This window comes from Pteropus vampyrus, unplaced genomic scaffold (genome assembly GCF_000151845.1).
Source record: "Pteropus vampyrus isolate Shadow unplaced genomic scaffold, Pvam_2.0 Scaffold90, whole genome shotgun sequence".
Classification (NCBI taxonomy): Eukaryota; Metazoa; Chordata; class Mammalia; order Chiroptera; family Pteropodidae; genus Pteropus; species Pteropus vampyrus.
This window is the reverse complement of record NW_011888871.1, coordinates 3,188,257-3,201,170: the sequence shown is the minus strand read 5'-3', so window position 1 is coordinate 3,201,170 and position 12,914 is coordinate 3,188,257. Positions and strand designations below refer to the sequence as shown.

General features: G+C 49.7%; 1 protein-coding gene across 1 annotated transcript in view; it reads left to right on the top strand.

Moving 5' to 3' along the window:
• BAIAP2L1 (BAI1 associated protein 2 like 1) overlaps positions 1 to 12,744 on the top strand; it is a 48,109-nt gene extending 35,365 nt beyond the window's left edge. The window contains 6 exon segments of the mRNA XM_023532809.1: positions 3,644 to 3,769; positions 5,441 to 5,639; positions 6,254 to 6,331; positions 7,033 to 7,201; positions 10,410 to 10,447; positions 10,949 to 12,744. Coding sequence (XP_023388577.1) covers positions 3,644 to 3,769; positions 5,441 to 5,639; positions 6,254 to 6,331; positions 7,033 to 7,201; positions 10,410 to 10,447; positions 10,949 to 11,024 — 686 coding nt within the window. The 3' untranslated portion in view covers positions 11,025 to 12,744.
• The last annotated feature ends 170 nt before the right edge of the window (positions 12,745 to 12,914 follow it).

Below are 12,914 nucleotides of genomic sequence, written 5' to 3'. Positions count from 1 at the left end.
TGTCCTGAGGCAGCCTGGGCTGCTTCCGGAGAGTGTAGCTGCTGCCCTCTTTCTCACACTTAACCTTGGGCCCCAGTTAGGCTTTCGAGAGTGACACGAAACGAATTACTTCTGTGCTGGAGTCTCTTCGACCCTCTGAAAGTCCCTTTTGTGCCTTCTCTTATCCTGGCTAACGCGCCCCAGCCCTTTCAGTGGCGCCTCGGACGAAGCAGGCCCGGCGGCTGGTGTGTCAGGGGTCCAGTCGGGGGCGGAGGGCAGAGGTAGTTTGGGGGACGGCTTTGCCTTCTCTCACGACTTACTGCAACACCCCCAGCCCACTAGACCTGATGAGTCTAAGCAAAAACAGTGTGGTTGCAATGAAAATAGTTTCAAGAAAGGTCCCCTGCTTCCTTTTCCCAATCGGATTACTTCCCTGGAAAAGGGGGTTCGCTGAAAGGCTTTCCAGTTGTAAGAAACAGAGCCAGGCTAGTGGGAGACAGATGCCTCTGCCGCTGTGGGACTTATCTCTGTCATTCTGTGTCCCTCTGCTCCGTGGCCCAGCTTCTCTGCAAAGCCCATAGTCTGCTTGCCCCAGAGCCCCAGTCAGCCTGTGGCCAGGGCGTCCCCTCAGCATTGTCCCTGGCTCGGAAGAGCCTCTAGTTCCTCTGTCCCACAGACGAACTTCTCAGGACAGATCTGATTTACTTCTCTAGCACGTAAATTCGGTTCCCCTGGGCTCAGAGATTCCACTTCTGGGACTGTCGCTTGTGTTGGAGGGGCTTCTGGAGTAGGAGGGGAAGAGCGGTGATTGACATTTCTGGGGCCACGAAGGAAACAGATTAATACAGACTGCTCAACCCTTTCAGGTGTTGAACTTGTTCTCAATCATTTGCAGTCCTTGTATTAGTCTTAAACTCTGTATTCACATGGAGGGAGAGGGTAAATTCCTTTAGAACAGGAGCCTACAGCCATCTCAGCAAATAAGATACCTTAGATACTCACAGATGTTTAAACTACTCACCGAATTTGCCTCACGGCTCCCCTACTTCTGGTGGTAAGCCAGTAGTACATTATCAGTGATATTAGTTGATGTAATTTTTGTCAGTTCTTAGAACAGTACACATTTGCCTTTAGTTTTGTTTCTTTTGGACTTTTAGTCTGCAGAATTACTTAATTCCAAACTGCCTAGATGGCAGGAAACCTGTAGTGATGCCACCAAAGTCCCAGAGGAAATCATCAACATGATAGAAGAAATAAAGACCCCTGTCTCTACCCCAAAATCCGGAACGCCTCATCCTTCACCAATGATCGAGAGAAGCAACATGGTAGGTACCAGTTATCTCTGAGATTTCAATTATGTATTTACTAGTGTGATTTGGGCCATATGCGCACAGAGAACCAAAGCCTTTTTTCTATTAGTGGAAATCACGGGTCCTCCTCATTTCTCCTGAGGCCTACCATCTCTCACTTTTACCCACCACCTTCAGATCCAGAGTCAGCCGTGCAAATGTTTTGTACTATGCACTGTTGTCTTTGTTCTAGAAATTTTATTGTTACTGTTTTCAATTGCGATGATTCCAACTTTATAAGTTTATCCTCAATGAAGAAAGTACAGGTGTCTTAGAGAATAGATTGGCAAAACTCTGATGTCATCCATCACAATATAAGGCGCTTTAGTAAACACCAGTCACCGAAGTACTCAAGGTAATGGGTTCGAGCACTGTTGCTTGCTCTTCTTGGATCTGGGCCTTCCCCCTCTCACAGACACACGTGGAGATTTGGATCCAGCAGATAGTTTAGGCACAAGTCCACGCTGGCTCTGAAATGACAGCCAAAAGATTAAAGAGCAGCCACCGCCGACAGGATAGACCCGTAAGTGCACGGGAAGCGAGGGAAGGTGCTGCCATGGGCCGAAGTGAGACGGAGTCTCTATGAGGCCGTGGCGATGAGAACAGAAGGAACCCCGGCCCGGGGACAGGCAGGCAAGGCTTCTCCAGAGGGGGCAGTGAGCTCAGGGCCACGGGGTCAGCCCTGGGAGACAGCCTGGCGTTTCTCTGTGTCGTCGGGTGGGGTTCTGATTCAAGCCATCTGGGCCGGTCGGTCCCTTCCCTTTGTCTTGTGCTGAACAGCGGGCTTTTGTCTGCTGCCCAGCACAGCGTGTTTGGACGGAGGCGGTAGGGCACCCTCCTGGAGTGTCTTCCCTCTTCCCCACCTCACCACGGGTACCTGTGGTGACAAGAACAGGCAAAATACAGACTGTCACATACAGTAAAAAGAATAGGGGCTGCCGCACACATGAAGATAACTAGGAATCACTGAACAGGTGAGGAAACAAGCACCACAAAAAGACGCACCACAATGTGAAACAGAACGACCACTGCTGGAAGCAACAGAGCCAACAGGGCAGAGAACTAATCCAGAGAGAACGAAAAAATAGGCCATCCACAGAGAAAAGTCAACTAGAGATCTTAGAGATTGAAAATTGGATTATTATGTATAGTTAAAATGATAGGTCTAGGATTTCCTTCAGAATCATCCAGGCACAGGAGATGATGGATGCAGCATACATGACACAGCAGTGGCCAGCAGTAATTATCGTTGAAGCCAGGCGTTGGATACATGCGATTTATTGTGCTATTCGCCCTTCTTTTGTACCTGTTTGAAATTTTTCTAAAGTAAAAGTTTGTTTTTCATTTCTCTCTCCCCCCTCAGAAAAGAAACAGACAAAACATAACAATAGTTGAGCTCATTAGGACAATGGAACTGCTTGGAAAATTAAGCCAAACACTCTCCCAAAACACAGTGCAAAAACAGGATTTCTTTTAAAAATCAGGAGGATAAATATAATGTTAGACCAGTTGAGACGCGGGCGATATGTAGATTCAGCTGCCTCCTCGGCATCACCACCGGACGTGTAATGGAGATCTCACGTTCAGCTTGTCCAAAAACATAACTGATTTCCTCACTGAAACCTGCTTCTCCAGTCTTTCCCATCCAGTGAATGACAACTTCAGGCTTTCCAGTAGCTCAGACACAAAACAGCAGCTCTCCTCCCTCTTCTCTCATGCCACAGTCGACCCATGGGCACACCCTCCTGTTTTGACCTTCAAAACACATCCCCGGTCCAGCCACCCCCGCCCCGCTGCAGCTCTAATGAGGTTCCTGCAGCTAGCCTCTGCCTGGTCTCTCACACGCAGCCAGTGTTCCTGGATAAGCGGGAAAGACCAGAATCTCGACAGGTTGCAGAGTGTTAGGGACAGAGAAAATTCTGAAGACTTCTGGGGGCGGGGGGGATATAGATCACTTAGAAAGAATAGAGAATCCCACTGATTCTAGGTTCCTTATTAGCAAAACAAGACGTTAGAAATTAATGGAGCAGCGCACTCAAAATTCTATGGGAAAATTATTTCAGATGTAGAATCCTATAGCCAAGTTGCACTTAAGAGAGAGGCTAAAATCTATAGAAACAGAAAGTAGATTAGTGGTTGCCGGAGGGTAGGGGGAAAGGCAGAAACAAAAGACAGAACGAAAAAGAATGTGGTGGCATTGAAATAATTCAGAATGGGACACCTAAGACAACTTTGGGGAGAAAGTGGCATTTAAAGCATGTAAAACAAAACAGCCCTGGAAACCAATATTCAAATAATAAAGACTTTTTCACAAGTTGGGAAAAATTATGACACCCTTTCTTAATATTCACCAAAGGTGCCCCCAGCTCCTTCAGCCAGAGCGAATACCAGCCCTTTGATTGATATGTTTAATAACCCAGCAACAGTTGCACAGAACTCAGGTAAGATATTTCTTTTGAAATACTTTTTTAAATTTTTCAAGTATTTAGATACATGCATTGTGAGGTAGAGATAAATAAGCACGTCTGGCAGCACACTTCCAGCATTGGCTGGGGAAATTGACACCTCACAACAAATAAAGGTCTAGGTTTATGAGAAAACCGTAAGATATTTTATAAGTGGCACCTTTCTTTGATACATACTAATTCTATATACTAACTGATGTTTGCAAGAGTAAATCTATTGAAGGGTATTATTTTAAAATGGGATATAATGTACAGAGAGCTTCACACCACGGCGTATGTTCCATATTTGGTGACAATTATAATAAAATTTCAGTTTTCAATAAAACAAAGTTCACGTGACAAAACTATGGTGGTTGATCTTACCACTGTGCATAGTTCGAATTATAATCAGTGATTTTCATTGTCTCTAACAGCACATCATGCTTTCTACAGACTTAAGTTCTCACTGCTTAAACTCCTTAACTCTGTTGATTCTATTTTAATAAATCGGGAGCAGTTAATTGTTTGCAGACTCAACTCTGCCTAGAGTCTTTGGCACCCAGGACCCTTGAGACTGTCATAGTAGCTGACCCGTCTCTGTGTGGGGTGTCTCACAGGCCCCTTCATATGAGCCATGTGCTGGAGAGCCCCTGGACTATAGCGTTCACAGCTGTCGGAGAAGAGATGAGATTTTCACAATGGCAGCTGGCAAGATATAGTCTGTAGTCATTTGCCTTTGAAGGAAGGATTATAAGTTCTATATAATGTAAATGGAAATATATCATGCTGTGTGCATCCCAATTCTTCAGATGACCTTCTGAAAAAAAAAATGAGAATAAAAGCTAAGTGAAATTTGCTGGTGGATTCAACACCACTGAGGTAGTGGTGTGTTAAGGAGATAGCAAAGTTTATATTGTAATCATTAAGAATCTGTAAGGATAAAGCAGAAAGATCTCGCATTGTTTTAAAGTAAATACTTGGTTAGCAAAATTTGGGGGAAATCTCCATTCCAATTTTTTTTGAGTAGTGAAGTATCAGCCTGTATCTGAATTGAGACATGAAGGGCACAGCCAGGGCTGCACCAGTGCGGCCCACGTCTGGCTCCTGGCTCCACCACGTGCTAGCCGAGATCCCCGGCCAGTCACTGGACGAGGAGTGCGGACGGGCACTTAGGGAGGGCTCGGTAAACGTGCTTGCCCTCACCACGTCCTCACCACACTCGGGAGAAGCCAGGCAGCCGCAGCGGCGAGAACCTCTGCATCCCAGAGCCTGCCCCCTTTTCTTTGTGACCCAGGTCGTGGGCAGTTGAGTTTGCCTTGATGCCTCCACTGCCTCGTGATTCATTTTGAGGTGCAGGGGAAGGAAGAGTGTCAGGCCGTCTGCTGGCGGAGCGGTTTGCCCCTCAGCCACCCCGACTGAGGCAGTGCGGGTGACGCCCGGCATGGCCCCGGGGACCCTCCTCTGCGAGAGACCTCGGGCCCTGGCTCTGCCCATGTTCCTTGCAGCCCCTGTCCATCCAGGCAGGGACAGCGGTGTGGAAATAGAACGCGCTTGGGGTCTGAGGAGAGTGACTGCTGGCAGGATGGGAATCGGGGGTGTCGGGCCTTGCATGTCGGAACGGGCCTGAAAAGCCATCATTGCTGTGTTCGTTTTCAACCGATCCTTCAGATGATCCCAGTTTACAGCGATCGGTTTCTGTTGCTACTGGACTGAACATGATGAAAAAGCAGAAGGTAAAAACCATCTTCCCACATACGGCCGGCACCAACCAGACCTTACTGAGCTTCGCACAGGGAGACGTCATCACACTGCTCATCTCTGAGGAGAAAGACGGCTGGCTCTACGGAGAACATGACGCCTCCAAAGTGTGAGTCTCAGGGGGCGAAATCGCGCAGCTGTCGTGAGGCCAGCACGTCAGAGCTCCTGTCTCTCCTTTGAGCCCCAAATAGTCTTTGTGGACATACGAGCATTTTAGCCAAAGTTAAGGTCACAGTTTATAGTTCTAGTTTAGTTAACTGCAGTTACTCTGTCCCACGCCATTTTCTGCATATATATACACAGATACATTTGATGCATGAGCAGATCATTAAATCATATGGAATCACCTCTGAAAGTAGGTTTAAATATTCTTGTTTTTGAAAAAATTGACTATGATTTCTCAAGGATAAACTGCATATCAGATCTATGGCAAGAGTTAGCACATAGTTTACGTGCCAGCTTCATCGATTCACCCATGAGAACGTGCACAAGCCTTACTTGCAAGTAGGTTAAACTGGTTTTGTGTAGATTATTCAGCTATTAAATAAAACCAAAGTGGAAAAGATTAAAAGGGAATCCAAATAAAATCAGTGCTATCTATAAAACACATTGTGTAAAGTGGTAAAACGAACTGGCCTGCCCGAGTTGTCCTTAGTGGGTCACTGTCCACTTGTCTGCGGCTAGTGCCACAGCCAGCCCTTTTCTCTCACTCTTCACACGCAGGAGGGGTTGGTTCCCATCGTCATACACAAAGTTGCTGGAAGAAAACGCAAAGGAGGCGGTGAACGTGCCCTCCCCAAGGTAGGACTTGACCGGGGCTCACGTCTGCCAGGGACAGAAAACATGACCTGTTTCCGGGCATGTCAGAATTCTCTGGGTATGCATCGAACCCCACGGGGACATCCGGAGCATGGGCACTAGTAAGCAGGAGATCGCTAGTGGCTTGTTTCCTTGTGACTTCCATTTTCCATGGCAATGATTTTCCTATCTGTGGTGTGGCATGCCGCAGACCCACTCGCCGGCCCTGTCACGGTCCTCCACCACCCACTGGTGGCTACATCCCAGGCCCACATCTCCTTCTGGTCCTACTTAGCAGCCTTTAACACTGGAAACACTTTTTTCGAAATGTTCTCCTGCCTTGGTTTCTTGGCATTGGCCTTGCCCTTCCCCAGACACCCCTTCCAGTCCCTTCCAGACCTCTCGTCTGTCCACTCACTGCTTAATCGGACCTCAGTCCTTTTTCCCTGTCTCCTTACTGGGCCATCCTGTCAACTCCCGTGGCTTGAGTTACTCCCCTGGGCTTTGCTTGGCACCTCTCGTCCATAACCCCTAAATCTGTACTCCGACCCCGCTAATAATTACATCGTGTTGTGTGTTCTGTCATCTCCTGCCGCACCCATTTATTATTCATCTGTTGTAGTTCTGGCCACAGATATTTAGGATGTTTAAGTTTCGGGCGGCAGGACCTCCTCTAACTTGTCTTCTCCCGTGGTGGTGGTCAGCCCGGCGCCAGTGAGGAGCATGAGCACGGTGGACTTGTCCGAGAAGGCCTGTGCTGCCGTCGCCCTCCCCCCGCCCGACTACTCGGAATGCCTGGCCAGGGGCACGGACGTGTCCAAACCTCCTTCTACCTTTAAAGCACCCGCGTCCAAGCCGGAAACCGCATCTCCCGTGAGTACGGCCACACAGCGTGGCAGCCCGGGTGCCTGAGTCCTGCGTAGTGGTCTCTGGAGGGATGGGAGTTATTCCCAGCAGTGTAGGGAGGTGGTGACCCTTGGGAGGGGGTGGGCACTCTCTGCTGGCCCCTCTAGACCCCCTTCTCTGTCACGTCTTCCAGCTTCCTCTCCCTTAACTCCAGTCCTGTTTTATGTTATCTGTGAGTGGCGATTTACGGAGTGAGTCCATCATATGCCAGACTGTTCGGTCTTCATCTCTCCTTGCCTTTGGTAATGGCTGTAGCCTTTAGTCATTTCATCTTTTCTCTGCATTCTCTTCAGTTTTTCATCTTGTTTTCTGAAGGATAACCTAATCCGTATGCTAAAGTGTATGCTTCGGACCACATGCTGTATAAACTGTGCATGTGCATTGTTTTTGATCCCGAACTCTGTAAGAAAGACAGTAGACATGTGTCATTGCTTTGACAGCAGTGTTTCTGAGCACCAGGCCCTGGTGTGGGCTCCGGAGATACACAGATGAGCAGAGGGCCATCCGCCAGTAGCATCCTTGTACCCCGGAATCAGTCCCTCAGTCCCGAAGGGGCTCTAGATGGCACCTGACTACCTACAGCAGAGGACTGCTTCTCTGAGGAGGTGACATCTAAGTTGAGACCTGAATGGCAAGGAGCCCACCATGCAGGGGTCAGGGGGAGGAGCTTCCCAGACAGAAGCAGCAAAAAGTTTAAAGCCTCGGGGAGGGTGCAAGCTCGAGGGACAGGGAAGGTGAAGAGTCCAGGGTGGTGGAGGGGTTGAGGGGGGCTCTTCTTTTTGTTTTTCAACATAAATTATATGACGGAGGAGGAAGGATGAAGACCAGGGAGACACTGAGGAGGCAGGAGCACGCGCGAGGACGCGGGGGGTGCGCAGCGGGGTGGGCGCAGCAGGGGGGGCTGCCCCGGGCGTTGCTGTTCGCCCACGCCCGTGTGCCAGGCGGCAAAGCTCGTCAGCGGACGGGGCTCTGCAGAGTGGGGGGCACATCTCATATAAACTAGGTGTTTTGAAGGCCACGCCCTGGGCCTCCCAATGCGAGCTGTCCTCACTGGGTGGACGAGGGCACTGCCACATCTGGCCTGGAGGTGCCCTTTACTGAAGAGAGGGGAGCATGGAACACCGTACGGGTTTTGAGACAGTGGTCAGTTGTGACAACAGCAGTGGGCTTGGTGAGAAGTGTTAAAGGGGAGACCTTTCTGGAAATGTCCTACTTTTCATAGTAGGCATTGAAGAATGCCCTAAACAGAAGGACACACTGACTCTCCACGGAGCAGCTGGTGACCAGCACCAGGTCACGAGCCAGGACGTGACCCACCCCCACCCCCACCCCCTCCGAGCTGAGCTGGGCTGCGTGTCCTTCTGTGGCATCCAGTGGCTGTGGGGCGTTGGCTGATAGAAGGTGGTTGCCCCGTCTGTGGACATTCGGGCTGTGGTGCCCATGTGTGTTGCTTGAACGAACCAGGAGTGCGCTCATGGGGGCGCGGGGCGGCCCCAGGACCCGCCCACGCTGCGGTTCCAGGCTGTCATCTCAACAGTTGTTGTGCCCTCCTCCTTCGCAGTACAAGTTGTTGCTTTCTTGTCACTTTACTTTCAAGGATAAGACATTTCTCTTCCACCTTTGCTTCTCTGCAGTGTTGTGGGCTAAGCAACCCAGGTGACGCGAGGGGGCTGGGAGGGAGGCCCTGCGGGAACACGCGCCGCGGTTTGCCTTGAGGACATTTGGGGGGCACTCCCAGGTGGGGGTGTTTCTGGTTGCCAGTTCAGGGTGCGGAGTGCTCCTCAGACCTGATACGTGTGGTGGGGAGAGACTTGTGCCCGAGGAAAGGCAAAAAGGGGTGGTTTCCAGTGAGTGTCACACACAGGCCACGGGCTTGGCAGGAAGTGCACTTCCCAGGCCAGGACACAGCTGCCCCTCCCCCTGGCCCTGGCCACAGGAACCTTTTCGCATGTGTGCTTCTGTGCCTCCCAGCCCTGGCGGCTCTCGTTCTGAGCTTTCAGTTGAGGCAACACGTTAACGGGTGGGACTGCGTGTCAGGCATCTGGTGTATTTTTTAAATAAGTTAGAAATTAAACATAATCACATGCTGGAAGTCAGAAGTGCATGCTCTGGGGCCGGCGGACGGAGCTCAGCTGGGCCTGTCGGAGGAAACCATTCCCTGTTAGGATGCACTGAGGAGGGTGGCTGCAGTGCTCCCGTGAGAAAGATACTGCATCCGGACTCTGCCTCCTAGGCGCCCCATCGAGGTGACTGACCTTGCTGACCTACTGTCCACACCCCGCCCCCGTTCAAGATGTGAGGTCCTCAGGTCCCCAGACAGCAGGTGCAGGCCTGAAGTGGCCCATGTCCCTCGCCCTCCCTCTGCCTTGAGAGTCAGTAGGTCCAAAACCCAGTAGAGGCCAGAGGAGCCCCAGTGTGGCCTTCAAGCCCGGCCGGAAGCCAGGGAAGCTGTCTGGTCTAATTCAGAGCCCTGTGTGCCCGAGACCACGCGCACACTGACCTCTCCGGGCGGCCAGCGACTTAGGATAGCCAGAGCAGACTGAGAGCTGGTTCCTAAAGCTGCCGGCTCTTTGGAATGAAGGCAGACACTGAGTCCCGGCCACAAGGGGAGACCCCCCAAGTCCCTGGGATGCAGGTGAGGCCCAGCGCTCCCTAAGGACTGCCGGGCATCTGCAGGGCTCGGGGTCCCTAAAGGCAATGTGGTATTGGCACATTCGTGTGCGCGCTTCCTCCTCAAACTTCCGGCAAGATCTCCGGGTAGCAGTGAGCACTCGTCTATGGGCACCAAAACCCAGCAAGGCTTTAATTACCATTTTTCATGGCATCATTCAGGAGTGGGCTCCCCAAAAGCCAGCTGCAGTCACTAACTAGTTTTGCAGCTGAAAGGCCAAGGGCAAGGAGCAGCAGACCCTGCCAAGCTTTCCGAGTCTGAGACTTCCCAGCACTTAGGGAGGGACCCTCACATCTTTTCAAACGTTTTCCCTTCTTGCCATTATTCTTTCAAGTGACTTTACAGATACCTGGGTCATCTCAAATGAATCGAGACTCCAGGGCACTTTTCACCATTTGTTGCTTTAAACAGTCCCTTGTTTTAGGTGCCTTTACCTTTGGGTCTTATTTAAAATGTCTCAATTTCACGAGCCTTCCATAAACTTCACCTTTATCTTTCTTACAGAATAACACGAATGGGACGGCAAAGCCTCCTTTCCTCAGGTATGTCTAACTCTCCTAAAGCCCTTTCAAGCTGGAAGTTGCCACCTCCCTGTTGGTGAGTGGCCTGTAGTGTCCCCGCGAAGGGCTTGCCTGGGTGCACAGGAGACACAGGCCTGCAGGGTCAGGAGGCCGCAGCCACCTGCGCTCATCACAGTCCAGGGAGCCATGCACCCGGGCCAGAAGGGCAGCCTCCTGGTCACATGCTGCATTTGGTGGCTTAATAATCCAGCCCTGGTCCTCTGTGGCTCTCCCACATAACACCTCTCCCACCCCCACCCCACCCCCGCCCCCCAGCAGACAGACTGCAGAGAGCAAACTGCAGTTCTGTCACGGGCGGCATGGAGAGAACTGCCAGAGTGAAACTGTCACAGTCAGCAAATGCTGTCTGGAATTTATGTGAGCTGTAGAATTTCAGAGAGCACGGACAATAGTTTTTAGCGCTTTTAAAATTAAATTCCCATCTTGCACTATTTCTGCAGACATTTTTCTTCTTCCCCACAGTGGAGAAAACCCTTTTGCTACTGTGAAACTCCGACCAACGGTGACAAACGACCGATCGGCACCCATCATTCGATGAAAAGACGGCCACGGGGCTCTGGCTCTTCTGTGTTAAGTTCTCACTTGCGAAACAGTGGGTAGAGTTTGGTGTGGGCTGTAGCTGTCGTACCGCTTCACCAGAGCACACCTGATTTAAAATGTCTTCTACTTGAGCAAATCAACGCATTTTCTCAATTTCACATAGTTGGGGTTTGCACATTGTCTTTAAGATAAATTAATTTAGTGACCAAGTCAATCATTTAAAATTTTTCTCAAAAAATAGTAAATTTGGTTCCAATCCTTACTGTATCACTTTTTAAGTAGTCTGATTATGTTTTAAGTAGCCAGGATAAGGCACAGTCAATGCTTTCACAACTGGCTTTCTGTACCTGAATGAGAATGAGACCAGTTTTGTTTTATAAAGCACCTGCTCTGAAGTAGCATTATGATGTTTATGCTAAAGGAACATTGTGTAAGTTTACATCTTAGCATGCAAATTATTTTAAGCAATATAAATTATGGAAATATATAAAATTTAATTTTTTAACTTAAAATTTTTGTTTAATCAAATGCAGAGCTACCCAGATGGACAAATCCTCAACTTTCTCATGATTTAGACATAGCTGTAGAGCACCGATAAACTGTGCCTATCCCTATCACAGCCATGACATTTAGTACTTGAATCAACTTTCCAGAGTTACTGAATTTGGTAATTCTGAGTTACCAACTGAATTGACCAATGAAAACCCGCCAGGCCAAAGCAGTACGTGGGTCTGGCTCACACGTGCATCTCGGGATTCCACGTGCAGAAACCGGGGTGCTCTCGCTAAGCTTCCACCATCACTAAACTTACATCTCTTGGGGTCCAAATTTCTCCACTTTTCAACCAGGTACTGACTCGTGAACAGACCTGATAAAGCCAGGAGGACCCTGTGAGCCTGGGTCTGGTGACTGGGAGGGTCTGCATCTTAGCTGAGACCTGGCCTCCGTGGGAGGAGACTCTGAGCAAGTGGCCAAACGCCTCTGGCTACCAGGGATTTAGGCCCCATTTCAGAGGAGTGGAGAATTGTGATTAAAATTCACAGCCAGGCCAGGCACTGTGATGTAGGCAGGGAAGGGGGCTTGTTGCTGATCATAGCATTTGCTCCTTCAGTCTCCCCATAAATACTATTTTTCCTAAAAGCTTGAAATTGATCAAGGTCAAATGCAGGTATAACCAGTGTAAGTGTATGATGTTTCAGGTTCATAGTCTTATCCTCTTCCTGGCTGGGTCGGCCAAGGACTATGTGAGGGCTCCCCCAGGACCGACTCAGGCAAAGTGCAGTTGTCAAGCAGCACACCTGTCTTGAGAAAAGACCCTCCAGCCAGCGAAGAAACCACAATCAAATTCAGTTAAACTTAGGGAAGAGCAGGCTTCACAGAAGCCCATTATTTTCAACAGGGGGAGAGAACACGGTATAAGTTTTAGAAGCGAGAGGGGTGGGAGAGTGTCACACCCTGGCCCCCCAACCTCTAGATCCCCACCCACTCTGGGGCCTTCCAGCTTTGTTACAGGGTCACACTGGGCCTGGACTCTTGGATGCAATTTGTAGACCCACCTGACTCCCCCAGCCCCAGGCTACACCTTAACAGAATGTATTACAGTGGTCACTTACCTGCCTCACAGGATGGGGAGGCTTGCCTTGTCCTTGGCACCGAGGTGCATGTTCTGTAAATGTCAAGGTATTGTTTCATTATAATAATAAAAGAACTTGAAAACATTTTCTTGAGTTTTAAATGCCAACAAGAAATAACACGAGACCAGCGCTGACCACGAGTTGCAGTGTTGCAGCGAGGCGGTGTGCGTGTGAGCTGTTGTCTGTTTTGTTTGAAACAGGTTTGAAATTTTCCAAACAGAACACTACTTCTGTGAGTGGCAGTGTACAAACAC